The sequence below is a fragment of the Vigna umbellata genome, chromosome 3 (genome assembly GCF_029865625.1).
Source record: "Vigna umbellata cultivar VRB3 chromosome 3, Vumbellata_1.0, whole genome shotgun sequence".
NCBI classification, from domain to species: domain Eukaryota; kingdom Viridiplantae; phylum Streptophyta; class Magnoliopsida; order Fabales; family Fabaceae; genus Vigna; species Vigna umbellata.
Window position 1 is genome coordinate 19,302,617 of NC_142167.1, and position 20,384 is coordinate 19,323,000.

Consider the following 20,384-nt stretch of genomic DNA (forward strand, 5'->3'; position numbering starts at 1 on the left):
TCATTTCTATATATAAAATAAATAAAATTATGTCGAGTCTCATACCACAAATCAATTACTATTAATGAAACAATAAACTACAACCAACACACATTCAATTTTTTCTAACTCTCATTCATAATTTTGAACCGTCAATATCATACATAGCTTAACCAAATATGATGTAATGCGATCGTGTATTATAAATTAGAATAATTAATTACATAATTTTTAAGTTCTTATCTTCCTTTTCCTATATGTATAATTTACTCTCCGACTCTATAACTAACTAAAAGTATTTATTATTTTTAACTTTATATTTCTATGCGATCTTCTAAATTGATTATCTTTTAGTAAGTTAACCATATTTTCTATTTTAAATTAAATCATTAAATAGGGTAACGTGAAGTAAAATAAATACAAGATAGGACGCATATATTATGTTGTGTATTAAGTTTAATCTAATTGAAAGTAATTAAATAAATGAAATTTTAATTATTTTACTTCACGTCACCCTTTTTAATGTGCCAGAGAAACGGATTGTACCAAAAAATTATGTTATCATATTTTGTTTAAATTCAATTACATATTATATAAAGAAGTAATTAATAACTTGTGGTATGAAAACTTTTAAATTTCCAAAGTCTAGAAAACGACCAATACAAAAGACAGAGAGATGACTAGGCGATCATTTGTTGAGAAATTCAACATAAAAGTTTTATTAGGAACTTACGTGTTTAATTATCTACCGTTGATCTGTTTATAAAAAGATAAAAGTAGCTGAAATGGATTCAGTTACGTGTAGTACAGACAATTTTTTACCAGAAAATGGGTTTTGCTTTTTCACGTAAAACTTATCCTTATTTAAACCAATGATTTCCTAGCAGAAAACGTATTTCCAAACACGTCTCAAGGTATGCTTGTTTCCATGAAACAACATTGAAGTAAAGAGTGTGTTGGATTGACATTTATTTGAGTTCATATAACGACAGATATACCTTTGTACACGTGTAAATAATGAGAAAGTTAGATAATATAAGAAAAATATATTAAGAAAAACATAATAATTCTACAACACCACGAAGATTTATTTATTCGACGGTTAATCGTTTAGAAATATTACAAATAATATCACTAAATATATGAATTCAAATATATAGGTGTTATTGAAAACTTATTTTCCTTTGATGACTTTGGTTTTAACTTCTTATTGAAAAAACAACGAGATCAAGTCTCACACTCTTCAATTAAGAGCTACTTACAAAATATCGTATACCATTTTTTTCCAAATGAATTACGTATTTCTTTTGTAGTTGAATAAGCAATTTGGTATTATCAAGAGAAATTTATTTTTATGATTCTAAAAAAATTTACTTTATACTGTATAGTCTCGTCAATGGACCGGACGGTGAATAACTAACAACTCAAAAACCAATCAATAAAAATAGTCGTTCAAATATTTAAATAATAACGATAACAACAATTGATGGAGAATTAACGAGAATAATAACAATTATTAATAGATTTGATTTAATTTTTATTACAAGATTTATAAAACATCAACGTAAATGACACTTTTTTATGACTTAGCTTTGCTAAACTCGTTAAAAGATACATTTGAGTTGAGTGTCAGATCAACCTCAAATGGATCGATGGACTCTAAAAGAACAACATACAAATTGAGTGATCAACATTTAGAATACACCAGCAGAATAAGACGACAGATCTAACAATTTTAAAAGTAAACTTCTTGAGAATACTTTGTGAAAAACATGTGTTTTTATTTTTATTTTTTTTTCAGAAATGTTGCGTGATTAAACTGATGACATTAAGTTCTCGTACAAGAGGAAGGTATCAAAAGACTTCCCATGATGAAACAATTCAATAATGACTCGGCAGATCTATTAATTTGAATGCGACTTAATTTCTATGGACAGAAACTTTTATCCCTTAATAAAAAAAGCGTTAATATTTTAAATTTTCATTCTAAAAAAATTGTAAAAAAATAAAATAAAAAGGTTGTCGATCTATGTTATTTTTATCGAAGTCAAAAGAAAAAATGAATGGAGGGTACGCTATAAATAGCTCACTAAAATATCTTGTAGATCCCAGTGTGAACATACAATGCGAAACTTAGAACATCCTAAGCAATCCATTGAAAGCGAAAGCGAGTGACAGATAGAAGAGTGTGTCAAAAAAATGTGAAGCATAAGAAAAGGTGAAAAAGTTAAGCACAGGGTGTCTTAGGTGGGAGACAAATGATCCTAATCCAAGGGTGGGTGGATGGAGCAAACCAGTGTTATTTTAAATACGTTATTATAGTAAAACAGCGTGAACACGTTGTCCACGCTGCCAACTTAACGTTATAAAGATTATAGATTGTTCAGACATACCTCACTCCACTCACCCTCCTCCTACACACTAACCACCAAGTTACGGTTGAATCAACCATGGCTACTTCCGACACCACCGCCACCAAGCTTCCCCTCAAGGAGATTCCCGGAAGCTACGGCCTCCCCTTCTTCGGACCCATGAGTGACAGACACGACTACTTCTACCACCAGGGACGCGACAAGTTCTTCGCCGACCGAATCCAAAAGTACAAAGCAACCGTCATCAGAACCAACATGCCACCCGGTCCCTTCATTTCCTCAAACCCTAAAGTCATCGCTCTCCTCGACGGCGTCTCCTTCCAGATCCTCTTCGACAACTCCAAGGTCGACAAGCGCGACGTCCTCGACGGCACCTTCATGCCTTCCACCTCCTTCACCGGCGGCTACCGCGTCTGCGCCTTCCAGGACACCACCGAGCCCTCCCACGCGCTACTCAAGACCTTCTACCTCAACCTCCTCGCCTCCAAGCATGCCTCCTTCATCCCGCTCTTCCGCAACAACCTCTCAGAACACTTCGCTGACCTCGAGGACCAGCTCGCCGGGAGATCCTCCAAGGCCGACTTCAACACCTCCGTCGGCTCCGCCTCCTTCAACTTCCTCTTCCGTCTCCTCACCGGTCAAGACCCCTCCGCAACCAAAATCGGCTCCGATGGCCCCACCCTCGTCACGACCTGGCTCGCGGCGCAGCTCGCTCCGCTCGCCACTCTAGGTCTACCCAGGATCTTCAACTACGCAGAAGATTTCCTTATCCGAACAATCCCTTTGCCTGCGTGGACTGTGAAATCCAGCTATAAGAAACTCTGCGAGGGTTTTGCCAGCGCAGGTAATGTGATCGTCATTTAGTCTGAACCGGTTAATGTGTTATTATTACGGTTGCAAGTTTTCTTTATCTAGTTCGGATTACGATGTGCAGGTTCTTCCGTGCTGGACGAAGCGGAGCGGTTGGGGATAAAGAGGGACGAAGCTTGCCACAACCTTGTGTTCATGTTAGGGTTCAACGCGCAGGGAGGGTTGGTGAACCAGTTTCCGATTCTGATGAAGTGGGTTGGGTTGGGCGGGGAGAGTTTGCACAGACAGCTTGCAGAGGAAATCAGGAGCGTTGTTAAGGAAGAAAACGGGGTGAGTCTCCGTGCGTTGGATAGGATGACTTTGACTAAATCCGTGGTGTACGAGGTGATGAGGATAGAGCCGGCGGTTCCGTTCCAGTACGGAAAGGCCAGGGAAGATCTTGTGGTGGAGAGCCACGATGCGGCGTACGTGATCAAGAAGGGTGAGATGATCTTTGGATATCAGCCGTTCGCTACGAAAGACCCTAAGATCTTTGAGAGAGCGGAGGAGTTTGTGGCCCACAGGTTTGTTGGGCCTGATGGAGAAAAGTTGTTGAACCACGTGTTGTGGTCCAACGGTCGCGAGACGGAGGAGCCAACGCCGGATAATAAACAGTGTCCCGCAAAGAATCTGGTGGTGCTCCTGTGCAGGCTATACTTGGTGGAATTCTTCCTACGATACGATACTTTTACGTTCGATTTTAAACCTGTGGTTCTAGGTCCCCAAGTCACCATCAAGTCACTGGTTAAATCATCTTACTGACCCTCGCTAATCTCTGTTATTAATTGAATAAATCGGATTAAGTAAAGTAAGTATGTTTCCTGTTCCGCGCTGCAGAGGAGTAAGTACTACCTGTAACATGCAGAGTGATGTGTGTTTCAAATTTTAATTTGTTTTTGTGGTGTCTCGTCATCCAATATATTCCTTTTCTTTCACGTTTTCTCTTTCTTTAATATTTTTCTATCAGTGAGTGTGCTCTAATTTGTCTGCTAAACCAGCAACATCAGCAACACTATACTAATCATTTATCATTAATCATATCATTATCGTTAAATTAACCCGTAAATTTCGATGTTTAACATGTTCTAAGGTTATTATGCGTATTTGGACGATAAAATTAAGCGTCAAGAACTTTTGACCCCATCGTTTTCATCTCATGCTTAAATTACAACTCTACACGTTATTATTTTATTATAATATTTTATTTATTATTATTATTTTAATGTAATATTCTATAAAATATATGAGAAATGCTAGCCAGTATACTAACAACACATAAATAATCTTTATTTAATTACATTTATGTTGAAATATTTGTTTAAAGTATAATTAGTGATTATGTTAAAATTTGGAATAATTGACTTCATTAATTAAAATAATATAAATTTGTATAACAGATTTTTTAAAAATATTTTTTTTAATTTATATAATTCAAGTCTTAAATTCATATTTTAATTTTTTATTTATTTTTTAGATGTTTAACACTTTATTATTTGATAGTTGATATATTGGATTTTTTTTTCAAAAAAATTGTTTGTTTTTCCTTTATTAATTTAAGTTTTTTTACATTTAGTTATATTTTAATTTTTAACAATGTTAAAATAAAAAATAACCAGTTAAAAAGAAATTAAAATCATTTTATTATTTAATTGTTTTTTAAGTTTGTGTTATGTTTATCAAATAAATTATCAATTATAATTGTTTTATATTTTTAAACATTTTAATCTTTTAAATAAAGTAAAACTGCATTATTATTGAAGTCAAATTCATTTAATGTTATAGTTAAATATGAACTTTTATAAAATTCAATATTTATTAATTATTCTTAATTACTGATTAACTTGACCCTACTTTATAATATAATATTTTAAGGTTGTCAATGACATTCATCGTATTTTTATAGCACTTATATAAATCATTTAAATTTTATAAAATATTTATTTTATTATTTTATTTGTTATTAAAATAAGCCGTTTATTGGATGTATATCAAAAGTGAAGAAGTTGAAAATAAAGATGATATAATCAAAGTTGGAAGTAAAATGTTAGAACATAATGAAAGAGTGAAAAAAAATATATTTAAAAAGTCAAAAAAATTGTAAATCTACGTGATTGATTTAGAAAATATAGAAATTGTTGGCCACAATTTTGACATAGCATCTTATATATTTAGGTGTATGATTGATTGATCATGTTTTCTTAAAAGCAGATGAAGAAAAACTAGACTTATTTTTTCTCATATTTTAAGGCCATTGAATCTCAATAATAACGACACATTGTCCAAAAATAATCCATGCGCCTACTCTTTAATATAAAAGCAATGTGACCCAGAAAAACCTACCTCACATATTAAAAAGTTTAAGTTCAATTGAATTATTAACCAACTACACGACATAAAAGAATAAAGCTAATAGGTAATCAAATATATGAGATTTGTATAATTGATTATAACGAATAAGTTATGTTTTTATTGGATCGGTCAACACTCTTAATTTTTTTATTAATAGCTTTTCAGATTATTTTTATTTTCTATTCACCTCACATGTCTCTTAAATAATGTTTTCGGTACTTGTTGAAAGACTACTGTGTTTAAGTTAATAGGTATTTGAGCTCAATGAAATTAAATATAGTAATCAATTAAATTAATTACCTTATCCAAACTTTATATATATATATATATATATATATATATATATATATATATTATTTGGAATAAATTTTCACTTATCACTTTCTAATTGGCTTAATCGTGTCTTAACATTATTGTTTAATTGATTTATGTTAAGTTTTTTTTAGACTGATTAATAGAGTAAGATGATATTAAATAAAGTAATTAATATAATAATCATCTTGTCTATATCGATTTATAAGTTGTTCAACTATTCCAAAATGTTTGACTAATTGATTTGTATTATATAAATCACGTATCATAAAACATTCAATAGGTTATTGGAGGAAATTTTTTAAAAAAGCATATTACTGACAGAGATGGCAAAAAGGGTCGAGTCCAATGAATTAGTCCAACCAAAAAATTGGGCCGGACGACTTCTTCAACCCGACAGTTCAACATAACCCGTCTCGCTCAGCCCGATATTCAACATATTAAAAAGCCTAAATATGTAAGGAACTTGCACTCATTCGTGACCCGTCCAACTTGGCAGGATAACCAAGCATCATAAAAAAACCTAAATGTAAAAGCTCGCCTTCACCCATGACAATATTCAAGCCATCTCGACAAGCCACTCGATAACCAGACTAAACTTCATTAAGAATACCTAAAATATTTAATGTATGAACATGTTGTGTTATATTGTAAAATTCAAATTAGGAAGTGATGTTATATTCAAATAAGTAATAATTTATTCAAATGCAGCCCAACATCAATCATGTATCAATCCGACATTAGCATGTTTCAACATCAACCTAACATGAATCTGTTTCAATTTAACAGTTCGGCATGAACCCGTTTCAGCTCAATAACTCGACATAAGCTCGTTTCAATTCACTAGTCTGACCAGACTAACAACTTTGACAGTTTGATAAATCTTGTTCTAAAACTCAATATATTTTTACGTCCAATCCATTTTTGAAAGACTAAAGTATGACCAAACTTACTACCTCTATATATTAATAAACAAATTGTTAGAATTGAACCTCTTTGAACAGAGGCAAAATTTATAATTATATTCAATTATTAGGATTTTACCATTTGATATTTTGTTAAAAGACCAGTAGATTTCTTTGGAGAAATAACTTGGTGCGAAAATGATTTATTGAAAGTTCATGCAAATTATTTTGAAATCCCTTTTTACGTCGTCAATCATGTGTTTTAGTTTGATAAGTCTGTATTGTTCGTAATCAGAGATAAATATTTGATGCATATATTATTAATCCCAATATTCTTTCTTTGTTATGGTAAAACTACCTTTATTTAATCTATCAGGATTTTATATCTGTTCACATATATACAGAGAAGTTTGTTTAGTCTTTTGGTTCAGGTGAGAATCGAGATAAGATTGAAAAGTTAGAACCAAGAAAGTGATTGAATGCGAAGAAAATGACAGACATGTTTGGTTGGAAATGAAGTGATGAGTAAGTGAAAATAGCAGTGACAATGTCATTATTAAAGAATGTCATAATGAAGCATCCACATAACAGATGCTGTCAGATCTCCATTCATCCATCACCTTCTTACACCTGTCATATTTGATTAAACTAATGTTGTTTATGCTAATAATTAACCGTCAATAATAACTTATCCAACTCAAATTATAACACCTTAAACATTTTCATAATAGTGCCTCATGCACCTGTCCCGTCTAATCAGCTAAACCACGTCGTTTCTGAATATTTAATATTCAGCAAAGAATTCATTATTAACCCAATCATTTCGCATTATTATATTATTATATGGTTTAATACGTATTTTGGTCCCTCTTTTCGTAGGGTCTGTTCAAATTGGTCCTACTTTTTTTCAAAAGTTCACTAAGATCCCACTTTTCGCAAAAACGATGCACGTTAGTCCTTTTTTAGGTTTAATACGTATTTTGGTCCCTCTTTTCGTAGGGTCTGTTCAAATTGGTCCTACTTTTTTTCAAAAGTTCCCTATTTTGATCCCTATTTTGATCCCTCTTAGTGAACTTTTCGTATTTTGGTGAGCTGTACATTTTTCGTTGAGGTGAACTTTTGAGGGATCAAAATGTACAGCTCACCAAAATACGAAAAGTTCACTAAGAGGGATCAAAATAGGGATCAAAATAGGGAACTTTTGAAAAAAAGTAGGACCAATTTGAACAGACCCTACGAAAAGAGGGACCAAAATACGTAATAAACCTAAAAAAGGACTAACGTGCATCGTTTTTGCGAAAAGTGGGATCTTAGTGAACTTTTGTAAAAAAGTAGGACCAATTTGAACAGACCCTACGAAAAGAGGGACCAAAATACGTATTAAACCTTATTATATTTATACACAATACACTGTCGGCACAAAACCAATTCAAACAAAAAAAACGAGTAAGGCCCAAAAAAAAATGCAGGCTGTTGAGTCGGCCCAACGGGACGTGTTGTTGACCCAAATGGCAGGAGGGAGGTTCGTGTTGCCACGTGGCCGACACCACACGCGGTCTCTTCAAAAGCTGTTCTGAATAAATAAATAAATAACGCACATGGCACCATGTGTCGATTGCTCTTGTACACAAAACATATTTGGATATACGTGTTCACATTATTAAATTAACTAAATCCCGTCTATAACTGTTTTATTAGGTATAATTTAATCTAATCATATAATTTAATTTAATCTAATCATATACAAGAGTTAGATCATGTGACTACAGTGCGGACAGATACTGGAATTTTCTTTCCTGATAAGGGATTGCTAGAGTAAGCAAAAGCAGCTGTGATACACTCGCACGCCAGCGCGTCCATATCCGCTTACATCATTACCAAATCGTTACGCTCCACGTGTCCTTTGACTAATTGCAACTCCTGCACGTATATTATGCAGATCCTCATCTCTTCCCTTGCCAAACCACGATCTCTGCTCTCTTCTGCATCTTCTCGGCTGCAAAGAAAAAAAAATGATGAAGAAAATGGGTTTTGAAGAAGAAGCAGTTGTGCAATTGATCAATTCTGATTTCAGAGACCTAAGTGTAGCTGCTAATCAATTAGCCAATCACGTGGTCAAACTTGGTGGCATAGGCTTTGGAGCTTCTTTTTTCGGATTGATTGCTGCCATTGCTGCTATGTACGTACTCTTCTCACTCTGTTTACTACTATCCATATCTGCTATGTCTTTCTCTAATCACGAAATTCCTAAACTCATTAAAGCTGCCTTGAAGTTTTCTGACTAAAATTTTATCGTAAATCAACTTCATTTAATTACTTATAAATTATTCTTATAAAGTATGTCTCTGCATCCGGAAAAACAACTTATATATACACGGATAATTTTTTGAAAGATTCATTTTCATGAATTTTTAATCAAGGATAAGTTAGTTGGATGTTTACTCATTTTGTATATTGTTTTCATCTTCCGTATTTGTTGTACACTACATATAAATATAAATAAATAAATATATATATATATATATATATATATATATATATATATATATATATATATATATATATATATATATATATATATATATATATAACACGCACACACACATATAACACTAGTCACCTTTTTATCTTTATCACTCGGATGATTTATGGATCATGTGGAAACTGGATAGAATGAATTTATAAAGATGCTGCTGAGATCTGTAAAAGTAGTAATTATAGTATGACTTTGTCTTGTAATATATCATTGTATAGTAATATAAAAGAAGGTAAATCCGTTTGCTTTTACTTTTAAAGAATGGTAAAATAATGCATTCAAACTCTTTAATCGGGTCGTTGAGAATTTGTTTAGGTACAGAAATTATTTGGATGATGTGCTATGAACCAGTTATTGGATTGGTTGAGGTTATGAAAAAACGATTATGTTGATTCGATGTATTTTTCTATGATGACCTTAATTAGATTGATTGAAAAACTGTAAAATTGATATAACTCATCATGAATTTTACAGTACACAATTAACTCCAGGGAAATGATTTCTTTTAAATAACTTTATAATCATGTGTATAATGGGTTGCTATGCTCTGTTTCTTTTTAATATAATAACAATATTGATGCAAATAATTATAATAGAGCAATAGATTGTTTCCAAACAAGACAAGTTGCTTTACTAAAAGTGGGTGGAATGAGTTATGAGTGTGGATAAGATTCATCCAATAGTCAAGATATTATTAAAGCTATAGGAGGTCCACCATCTTATCTCCCTCCCCATGTTGATTACCTCAATATCTTATAGTATAGTTTGTCTTTAAGGTTATTCAGAACAGGTAAATTTTGTTTTATCCCAAGAGGAAGTGCAACCAAAACTTTTGAAAGCTGTATTCATTTAACTTTCAATGGGACAATTGATGTTGTAGTAGTTGGTGCCAAACCCTCATTAGTCAATGCTGTGAGAGACACTGACTCTATAAGCAAAAACAGTAATTGAAGTTACTTGATATTAGTTTTTTTTTTAAACATAAACAGTTAAGCACATTCTTTCTGACAGGTACTACTAGGTGTTCACTTTCTAGTTTTTGAGTGACTTCACCGATTATTTTATCATGTTGTTTGCAGTTATCTGTTAATTTTGGATCGTACAAACTGGAGGACTAATATTCTCACAGGACTACTCATTCCATATATTTTCTTCAGCTTGCCTTCGATAATTTTTGCCGTCTTCAGGTGATTAGACTATTACGCTTATTTCAGATCAATTTTGTACCTTCGTTTTCTCTAGTATTGAATTTCCTTTCTGTTACCATTCTACTTGTGCAGGGGAGAGATTGGAAAATGGATTGCTGTTATTGCTGTTGTATTGCGCCTTTTCATTCCAAGACACTTCCCTGGTATGCTATAACTGCTCACAATGTAGTAATACCCTGAGTGCTGAAACACTGTGACGATACCCATTGATTGAACTTTAGAAAACGCAACTATTTTGCTGCTATCCCCTATTGATGGTCACTGTCATTCCAAACAAAGTGACCAAGTCAATGCTTTTTTTTCACAAACCTTGTATAGAAATCCTTAACTGTTTTTAGTGTCATTTTTTCAATAAAAAATAATGTTAATCGGCATAATAAAAGTTTGCTTAAATTATCAAAATGAAATTTCAATCTCGATTGGAGAATCATACTTAAATAAAAATAATTAAGAACGCAAATCTTAAGTTTTATCGATCTGGTTACTCAGTGCTTAGAATTAAGTGTAAGGTTAGTAACCAGGTATGATTGTTACTGCAGATTGGCTGGAATTGCCGGGTGCTTTGATTCTTCTTATCGTTGTAGCTCCTTCTCTATTTGCAAACACCTTTAGAAGCGACATTGTTGGGGTGGTAGTGTGTCTCATCATTGCATGCTATCTGCTGCAAGAACATATTCGGGCTTCTGGTGGTTTTAGAAACTCCTTCACTAAAGCCCATGGCATATCAAATTCCGTTGGCATAATACTTCTGTTGGTCTATCCCATCTGGGCGTTGGTGGTCATACTTTTTTAGGAACCATCACTTGGACTTGGTTGATATGTGTGAATTAAAACAATTGTTTTCTCTACCATTCATTCGTTGGATCTTGATATCTGTAAACACCTTGCATTGTTTTATGATTGACCTGTCGTGAAGTTAGCATGTTTAAAACAGTGGAATCAAATCTCACTGAGATTTTTGGGTTTCATGGAATGTAAAAAAACAAAAGAAGATGAAGATGATTCTTGTGGTATCGTTTTAGCTGTCGAGTATTCACAAATCATGTATGATTTAGGGAAACCGTTGTACTCTTACCTGTGGGTTGTAATATAAATTTACATTTATTTCTGCTCTGCATTATTACACCATTTTGTTTCCAGAAAATGCAGTCCTAGAAACTACAACAGAATTCCCTACGAGCATGTAAACAAAAAATGCCTAATGAAATAACAATGTCAAGACACTCGAGATATGATATGAACCCTATGCACTTAGTAAGACACGAATACGATAAACACAGCAACACAACATTTTTTTTTTAAATTTAAGATAGGACATGACCATGCATACATTAACAAAAAGTTATAAAATATTTCATAAAGATGTAGAATTACTGATATATAAACAGATATTAATGCTTTTTTCATTAGTTCATATCTACAATGATCACAATTATAAAAAAATATCTATGATCGTTGCCCTCCATAATCTTGTCACTACTTACTATTTGGGAATATCCAATTCATTTCCTTAAAAAAAATAAAAAAGAAGATGAATTTAATACTGATGAATTCTCAAACATTTGAGAAACTCATCCTAAAAAATTAGCTACTAAAGAGAGAGAATCAAACACTTAAATACGACACCCAATGTTCCATATTAGTTAATGTCGGATTTAGGTACCCTATAAATAATATACTTTCAGAATGCATTTACGTGCCTAAAATTATTTCAAGATACCCTATAAGTTTCTGGGGGGAAATTAAAAATTTAAAGAAAAAAAGATATTAAATTGTTCGGATGTATATGGAAGTATTCAAGGAGTATCCAACACGGGTATGACAAATATTTTTTCATTGTTTAAGAATCTGGAGTTCATAGTACTAAAGGATTTTCTGAATTTGTACTAGTGTCATGCCAAGTATGGAAACTCTAAAAGTAGCTGCAACTTTTTTATGTTGGATTGTTTTTTATCTTTATCACACTTCAAAAAGTATAATTTCTGCCAAGAATATTCAAAGCATTGGTAACAAGAGGTCAAGAGAGACATGAAAATAGTGCAGATCCAGCATTACCCTGAAATAGGCTACACGAGAGTAGGATTAGGAAAAATTAACTTTGTACTGAACTATGGATTGTCTATACTATTAGAAAAATTAAAAACAAAATCTGAATTGTAGTAGTTCAATTTAAAAATCCTAAACCTTTTATATTTGCAGTTTAGTTAACTACCTGAAACTGCTTATCTGCTAGTTACCTCTGCTTGATGAGTTTTTTCTCTCGCACACTCTGACTTGGATTGTACCATCATCATGCCTTTTCTATCTCTTTTCTCTGATTATTTAATTTCTTTTGTTCTTTACTTTGGAAAAATGCGCACCTTAAAATATTAATCCAATAATTTGCATGACAAAACTTATCACTGTAAAAAATAAATATATCTTATTAAATTTTAAGGGAACGTTTTGTTTATAAAATTTTAGGTAATTAAGTGATAATGTAAGATTGTATAATCTAGATTTTTCATTCTTATATATGCACATCCCAAAAATCTAAGTATACAAGTTTTCTTTCTCGGAGTTAAATTTTTATATTTATTCTTTTTGAAATGTACCTAATTTAATTAATGAAAACCAGGGCAAGACAACGGGAAAATAGTCATTACTTTAATTGCTTAATTTATTTATTTCCAGAAAGATAGTTTAGGTAAGGGTCCTAGTTAATGAGATTTTTTTTTGTAAAACTGCATAGGGTAAAGTTCTATTTGTCTCATCGTATAATGATGATGAACGATAAATATGAAAAATATTAAAGAAATCTTAATAAAATTAATATCTTATTATTATTGATTATTGTCTGAATTAAGTTTTAGTTTAGTTCAGGCGAACAGTTTTTTTTTTCATTGTAAAAGAAGACACTACTAGACCCAAAATGAAATAATGAAACAAAAATGAAATAATGAAACAAAGAAGCAGAAGTTCCAAAGCCACGAAATATCAAATCTATCGGAATTTCAAATGATCATTTGTAATCTTCTTAAGAATGAATGGATAGTGGATATGCTTAGTTGTTACTAATATAAGGTTTTGTTTGCAGCTATTCACTTCACTAATGAATGAACCAAAGTGTACAAAAAATAGCAAAATGGTTTTATGTGGAAACTGTCCAAATCATCATAATTGCATATAATATGGATCGGGTCATCTATGCCTTTGCTTCCTTGTATAGTTGATCAATACAATCCTGTAATTGATGTTGCCCAAGAGTGAGATTTTATTTAGCCAAATGTGGTGCACATTTTGGCAAACCATAAACCGTACTTACTGATTGGAGAAGTTAAGGAAACAAGTAATATCGATCACAGAACATGAAACAAACCTTGTAGTGCTTGAGCAACTGCGGTCTCTTCAACTTGAATGTTGGAGTTATCAGATCTCTCTCCATGTCAAAGGGAATTGGTTCAAGGTGAACTGCTTTTAGCATTTCAAAACCTCTAAGCTGAGAGAATATCAACAACGTCAAATTAAACCAGCAAGATCAAAATACAGTATAACACCACGACTGAAACTAAACGAGTAAGCTTATTCCTTGAGATTATTTGGGTTCAGTAAGTTAATCCCCATGATTTCAAAAGCCTTGTATTATTAGGCATTCTATTTTTAGTCCTTTTTTAGTGCAAACCAACACTGAAATCAAAGGGAAAAAAATTAAAGTGAATGACACTTTGAAAAGCTAGAAATGAACAAAGTATTTCATGACCCTCTAATCTCAAGGACTAGTTCGAGTTTACTCGAAACTAAATTCATGGAATTCGGTTTTCAAGGCACATACTTGGTGTTTCTGACCAGTGCTGTTGAGCTCATCCAAAATGTATTTTCTTGCCTTCGGGTTTTCATATAAAGATTTAAAATCATCTGTATAATTATTCTTCACTGCCCAATCCTCAAGGGCCTTTCTTTCAGGGACCACCACTGCCACCAAAAAAGATTCAAAACTGTTTCCATAGACCCAAATCTGCATGAGAATAAAAAGAATTACACATATATTTGAGAATTGAGGAATTTGTAAGTCCACTTTCCCATCAAAACTAGGCATCCTACATAATTCATGTAGCTATAAATTTACTGAATGTTCTATCATTGAAGCAGAAGCATACCGATGTTATAAGGGGGCACTGTAAATACTTGTTTTCAATATTCTCCACAGCAACATATTCTCCTTGAGACAATTTAAAGATATTCTTTTTTCTGTCAATAATTTTCATGGCTCCATTTGGCTGCCATTCTCCAATGTCACCTGTAATGATTTTCCAAATATTCCAAAACAATTGGCATTTAGGGGGAAATTAACAACTACAATCAGTATGCAAGGAAATAAAATCAAAGAGGGAGAATGTCAGAAGTTCGTGACAAAACTCCTCAACTTGATCTCCTGTGTTCCTTCTTCACTGGGATTTCAAATTTAATAACAATTGTTGAACTAATTATTTTATGAAGATCCTTTTATATTGCTCAATTTTCAATGTAAACCCCCTTGACCATTTCAACACAAGATTTCACTCAGCATATTGGGAAATTGTTAATTTCATAACATAAAACTCTTTTGATTGTATGTGTGTCATTCTATCTAGTAGCAGTTTACATGACTCTGAGTGGTGTCTAATCTAAACAACTAAACACTAAATCCTTAAATGGAGAATCCTACAGAAGTTTGGAGAAAGGGAACTCTTCATTGACATTTTAAACCAATGTTTAATCCACAAAAACATGAGCAATTACCTGTATGAAACCAACCATCAACCAGAACTTCTTCAGTAAGATCTTGACGCTTGTGGTAACCAGAGAACAAGGTATTCCCTCTCAGGCAAATTTCTCCACGGGCTTCAGTGGAGAGTGCATCATAGCCCATCTCTGGCACAGATTCAAGCCTGGCCTCAATGGTCGTTGTAGGGACTCCAATTGTTCCCATCATAGAAAACACATTGCTTATTGCAGTGAGACACCCACCACAACTTTCAGTAAGACCTGTCACATCAAAATGATAATAAGCATGGCATAATTGAATGACATACACACAAATAATCAAATTGATTAGGATTAACATGTGAAAACTGCTATAGAATGCATTTAAGAACCAAAAAAGAAAAACATGCCAAAATTGTGCAACAGATTAACATAACTGAACCATTTCTTAAAATATTGTATTGAACAGTTGTCATTAAAATGGCGTAAAACAATCCACCAGTACGTTTTAGCAAAAGATTCAACTACCATATCCTTGCAGCATAGTAGCTCCAAAAGTAACCCTGAAAAACTCCTCCACGTGCCTGGCCAAAGGAGCAGCTCCCGATAACAGAAGACGAACGCGTCCACCTAATGCTTGTTTTATCTACCATAAAACCAATATTTCAATTTTCAAATGAATTTATGAATAAGAGACACAGAATAAAATGACATACCTTATCAAACACAAGCTTATCAAACAAAGGTGCTGCTTTGTCTTGGGGAAGACCCTTCTCCATATATCCCAACTTGCTGTCAGTAGAATATGCATTAGGTTGAATTATGATAGAAGAGTAGAAGTTTAAAGGGGTAGGTATGATTGTAGTACATACTAGCTATATGCATATTGAAACAATGTACTTCGCAGTGCTCCTGTAGATGAAATTTTGCTTTTGATGCCTTCAAGTGCAAAACTTATAGTCAGTAGTACTTAATGAACATTTTAGATGGTAATTACAAGAGCACAAAGAGCTTAAATTCAGTACTTAGAACATTATATCCCACACCAAGATAAGAGCAATAGTACGAGAATATTATAGTCTTACTAGCATAAACACGGTCATAAATTCTAGGGACACCACAAAATATTGTTGGTTTCAGCACCTGAACATCTTCCATTAAGAACCTGACATCCTGCAAGATTTGACATGAAAAAAGAAATTCAGTGAGACAACATTAGAGATTCAATGAGCCACAACTTAATAAAAGGAACTTACTCCTTGCCAAAATCCAATTGAAGAACCCCTATAAACCCAATAGGTCTCCATTATCTGGTCATATACATGAGCAAGAGGAAGGAAAGAGAAGTACACATCGTCTTCTGTCCCCTATCAATAATACATAATTCATCTGTTTTGTGAGCACATATCAATATATAAAGAGGATAAACAAGTGTTTTTCTTCATCATTCATCAGCTTATACTAGAATATAACTAACACATTACATGAGCTTTACTTTCTCTAGCATAATTCAAGAACAGGCATTACTTTTCTCACTCAATTGTAAACAAATAAACAGAAAACAAAAATGACAACTAACAAAAGTTTTTCTGACAGGGTGGGGTGGCAGATTTTTTACTGACTTGAAAAAAATATAAAATGAAATCAGTGAGAAAAGTTATTATCATACCGCTTTGTCAGTTAATTCAAGCATTTGGTCAATAGACAACACTTGAGCCATGAAAGCCTCATTCTTAATAATGACACCTTTGGGTTCACCCGTTGTTCCACTTGTATACATGATTGTGCATATGTCAGTCTTCTTTTTCAGTGGTATGTCTGAATCCAGATCTCCCTGGAAAGATGACATACACAATTAAATATTAAAATATATTTGTCCTGTTACTCAATTGAAATGGTTATTGCTCTCAATTATAAACATCAACATGAAATTAAGAATCAGGTTCCTCAGGTTCTTACCAACTTAAGAAACTCTTCCCACGAGAAGCAAGATACGCCAAGCTCCTCAGCTTCCTTCTTTTGTCCAGTTAGAACATTACCGAAACACACAATAGCTACACCAGTAAATTAAAGAGGCTTGTTACCATTAAAAGATGAAAAACCCTCCAACTACCAGTAACAGGAACAAAATAGACACAATTGACTTACTTTTAAGATTTGAACAGCGACCAAGGCATGACAAAACCTGTGGAAACGGTTTTGCTTTAATAGGAATAGGGTAAGAGGACAAGGACATAATAAGCTAATTATCTTCAAGACACTTATGGATAACTTAAAATATAACAAGAACTACACTAAATAGAAATGTTAAAAGCGCTAGCAGTATGTGCAGCATTCTGTCAGCTTAGAATAGAATATATGATTACTACTGCTTTAAGCAAGTAACAGAAATATTAGAAAGTAAATTTATATAACTCATTTTAAAAACTGAAAACTACTTTCTCATCCTACGATTTATTAGAAAACTAGTTGATCATTAACTGAAACAATTATATGTTGAAGGTGTGTGCATCTGACTAAAATAAAATTTCATCCAAGGAAACAATAGAAGATGTGTGCACCAAGAATATGATGGAACTTACAGAAGGAATCTTGCTATCCTGTACAAATGCCATCGAAACTTCAGCATGGTTTATGATAAACTCCACAGCATTGGGACCTGTTAGACGTAAATTTAAAGATACATTCTAGCTGGACGACAACATGAGCACAAAAGGCACATGATAAACTCTTGAGTTTTTCTTTGGTTTGAACAAATAAAAGCAAACACATTGAGAATGATTTGAAAAAGGAACAAAACACAAACCCAGGGTGTCATATAATGGAACATATGTTACTGCGTAGCTATTGCAAGCCTGCAAACAGCAAATTTGAATCAAGCCACTCGAGTCCCATTGGAATAATCAACTCTTGTGATGTTAAGTGAAGAACAATAATACAAACAAGGTCAGTGAACTTTTTAGTTGCCAAATTATAGCTAGGAAAAAGAGACAAATGCTAGCAGAACATGCTTTACAAACTCAAAATCTTTAATAGTTGAATGAATTTCCAGTGTACATCCCTAAATATAATAAGTGCACTTCTCTAACTGGAAAGAATGTGCTTTTAGCATTTCTCATGAATAAAATAACTACTCATTTTAGTTTTGTCCGTGGTTGTGATTAAGGTAATATGATAACTGCTTAAGTGCAATTTCTCCTCCAAATTCAGTGTCATACCTCCATTGCAAGGATCCATTCAGGGCAGTTAGACCCATATATGCCACATCGGTCTCCCTTGTGGAATAAAAGCACAGAGTTAGATGAATTGCAAATATATTTTTCTCCATAAATAGTATCTTAAAAAAAGCAAGATTGATTACAGGATTGACACCACGGCTCTTCATGGCTGAACCAATTCGAATGGAAGCATCATAAGCCTCCTGATATGTCATCCATTCATAGGGACCAGCCTGCAAAATCAAACCAATAATTGCACAATTGACCCAATGCAACAATTTCTTTTTTTTAATTTTATTAAGCTATGCCTCAAAAAATTTAGCAGTGTCATTTACTTGTATGTTCATTATCAATTTAGCTCCCAGGACAAAAAAAAAACTTCTAGTTAGCACTAGTTCGAGTTTTATCTCACTAATATGCATTAATATTGAATAGAATTTTTAATTATGCAAATTAAAATTCTATTTATACTCAGAAGAACATTGATGCTGTGTTACCTATAAGCATTTAAGTTTTTTCAATATAAATAACACAGAAGGAGCTATGCTACAAAAAGTTGGCATGTGCCAACTTAAGACTAAACTGAAATTGACAGAAAATGATAGAAGAAACAAAACCACATTAAAGTTGGTACCTTCAAATCCGTTTTTTGACGCCGACCCAGCATAGGGTTGCTGGGACACCTCTTGGTCGTGTCCCTGCACATGAATCCATCGAAACTAAGAATGAATCCTCAAACCCCACCACAAATACAACTCACTACCACTTGTGAAAATCCTCAGCAGAGTGTACACTGTTTTGTAATGGATTCAATATACTAAAGTATAAACAATATATCAACTGGCCTATTAGCTCAGTTGGTTAGAGCGTCGTGCTAATAACGCGAAGGTCGCAGGTTCGAGACCTGCATGGGCCATTTTGAAGTTTAAAGCTTTTTAATTTGTCATTTTTTTTACATGAAGAAAGAACATAGCTTGAGCTGAATCTTAGAAACAATAATTTTCATCAAAACACAGACTTTATGCATAAATTTTGTAACTTTGACAACCCTTTTGTTTATAGAAAGGAAAAGTTGAAAAAGAAAGTGAAAGTGACCTGAAGAAGTCCGATGGAGATTCAAAATGAGAAGGCAGCTCCATCAAACCATCTCTGGCATAGATGCACCTGTAGACAGGACCTGCTGAAGGTTTTTTATCAGTTTCCAACCTTGCCTCCTCCACCTTCACAGTGTACAACTCAGCCATTATTATGCACAGAAGATATACTTGCTAAAAAATGGTGCTGTTTTCTTCTCCAAAAGCCTCTGAAAGAATGGTATGAGAAAATGGTAGATGAATTTAACAACAGATCATGGCCTTAAAAGAGTTGGTTGAGCTGAAGGCTGAAGCAATAAATTTCAACATTACATTTTAAAGAAAAGGGGTTTAGTGTTTTCTTCTGCATTTATTTTGGCCGTCAAAGTTTGGTGCAAAGCTCATGCCTTTCCTTTATCTCTCATTGACACAACTTTACAGTTTTCTTCTGCTATCAGCTTTTGTCAAGAAAACCAAAAGTAGAAGAATACTTAATTAGTGGGTTTTGATGCAGCGTTTTTAACATAATTACGTAACACTGGTTAGTGCTTGGTGAGTTACTGATTAAGAGAAGTTGCTAAAAAAACACAGTATTGATACTTTGTGTATACCATGTATGAGTAAATTACATCAAAATTTTACAACTTTCCCTAAATTTAGGGTTTCGATCACTTTGTAAACTTTTCAATAATTGAAATGGTACTTAGAAACAAAAGAATTGAAATTTGTTCCAGAATCATGCTCTTCTAATTGCTGGATATAACTATATTTTAATCTGCTGCATTTAATTATACTTTTCTTAGAATATTATAACTTAATTAGTAAAAGTTAATCTATATATGTAAAAAATTTCTTTATATA

General features: G+C 33.0%; 3 protein-coding genes and 1 non-coding gene across 6 annotated transcripts; 3 read left to right on the forward strand and 1 right to left on the reverse strand.

The window, feature by feature from the left end:
• Positions 1-2,313: 2,313 nt before the first annotated feature.
• On the forward strand, positions 2,314-4,135 carry LOC124838996 (allene oxide synthase 1, chloroplastic-like). The gene is made up of 2 exons (XM_088110931.1): positions 2,314-3,195; positions 3,286-4,135. Exons 1-2 carry the CDS (start codon positions 2,430-2,432, stop codon positions 3,960-3,962), a joined length of 1,443 nt encoding a protein of 480 aa, XP_087967057.1. The 5' UTR covers positions 2,314-2,429; the 3' UTR covers positions 3,963-4,135.
• A 4,574-nt stretch (positions 4,136-8,709) lies between these two features.
• LOC148201801 (cold-regulated 413 plasma membrane protein 2-like) lies at positions 8,710-11,627 on the forward strand. The gene is made up of 4 exons (XM_088108157.1): positions 8,710-8,945; positions 10,382-10,489; positions 10,583-10,653; positions 11,050-11,627. The coding sequence occupies exons 1-4, from the start codon at positions 8,779-8,781 to the stop codon at positions 11,301-11,303; spliced, it is 600 nt and encodes a 199-aa protein (XP_087964283.1). The 5' UTR covers positions 8,710-8,778; the 3' UTR covers positions 11,304-11,627.
• Positions 11,628-13,484: 1,857 nt separating this feature from the next.
• Positions 13,485-19,948, reverse strand: LOC124821672 (putative CoA ligase CCL6). 3 transcript variants are annotated; one of them, XM_088108961.1, is made up of 20 exons: positions 19,857-19,873; positions 19,546-19,753; positions 19,085-19,148; positions 18,594-18,683; positions 18,451-18,507; positions 18,039-18,087; positions 17,815-17,891; positions 17,381-17,417; positions 17,192-17,286; positions 16,902-17,066; positions 16,489-16,599; positions 16,318-16,405; positions 16,105-16,171; positions 15,949-16,024; positions 15,761-15,878; positions 15,269-15,514; positions 14,647-14,786; positions 14,322-14,504; positions 13,869-13,988; positions 13,485-13,733 (listed from the first exon to the last, which is right to left on the reverse strand). In XM_088108961.1, the coding sequence occupies exons 2-20, from the start codon at positions 19,692-19,694 to the stop codon at positions 13,695-13,697; spliced, it is 1,971 nt and encodes a 656-aa protein (XP_087965087.1). In that variant the 5' UTR covers positions 19,695-19,753; positions 19,857-19,873; the 3' UTR covers positions 13,485-13,694. The 3 variants fall into 3 exon arrangements, with proteins under 3 accessions (XP_087965087.1, XP_087965086.1, XP_087965088.1); XM_088108960.1 differs by having other exon boundaries at positions 19,546-19,948; XM_088108962.1 differs by lacking the exons at positions 18,039-18,087; positions 19,546-19,753; positions 19,857-19,873 and having other exon boundaries at positions 19,085-19,134.
• On the forward strand, positions 19,293-19,366 carry TRNAI-AAU (transfer RNA isoleucine (anticodon AAU)). Its single transcript has one exon. It is a non-coding gene; the product is annotated as a tRNA-Ile (tRNA).
• Positions 19,949-20,384: the final 436 nt, after the last annotated feature.

Excerpts from the sequence above, each read along its gene's own strand:
- LOC124838996 (XM_088110931.1), top strand. The coding sequence starts at position 2,430 with ATGGCTACTTCCGACACCACCGCCACCAAGCTTCCCCTCAAGGAGATT. Across the intron at positions 3,196-3,285 it reads CGAGGGTTTTGCCAGCGCAG|GTTCTTCCGTGCTGGACGAA; the intron begins GTAATGTGATCG and ends TACGATGTGCAG.
- LOC148201801 (XM_088108157.1), top strand. The coding sequence starts at position 8,779 with ATGATGAAGAAAATGGGTTTTGAAGAAGAAGCAGTTGTGCAATTGATC. Across the intron at positions 10,490-10,582 it reads ATAATTTTTGCCGTCTTCAG|GGGAGAGATTGGAAAATGGA; the intron begins GTGATTAGACTA and ends CTACTTGTGCAG. Across the intron at positions 10,654-11,049 it reads CATTCCAAGACACTTCCCTG|ATTGGCTGGAATTGCCGGGT; the intron begins GTATGCTATAAC and ends TTGTTACTGCAG.
- LOC124821672 (XM_088108960.1), bottom strand. The coding sequence starts at position 19,694 with ATGGCTGAGTTGTACACTGTGAAGGTGGAGGAGGCAAGGTTGGAAACT. Across the intron at positions 17,892-18,038 it reads TCCATTATATGACACCCTGG|GTCCCAATGCTGTGGAGTTT; the intron begins GTTTGTGTTTTG and ends TACGTCTAACAG. Across the intron at positions 13,734-13,868 it reads AGTTGCTCAAGCACTACAAG|GATTGTATTGATCAACTATA; the intron begins GTTTGTTTCATG and ends CATCAATTACAG.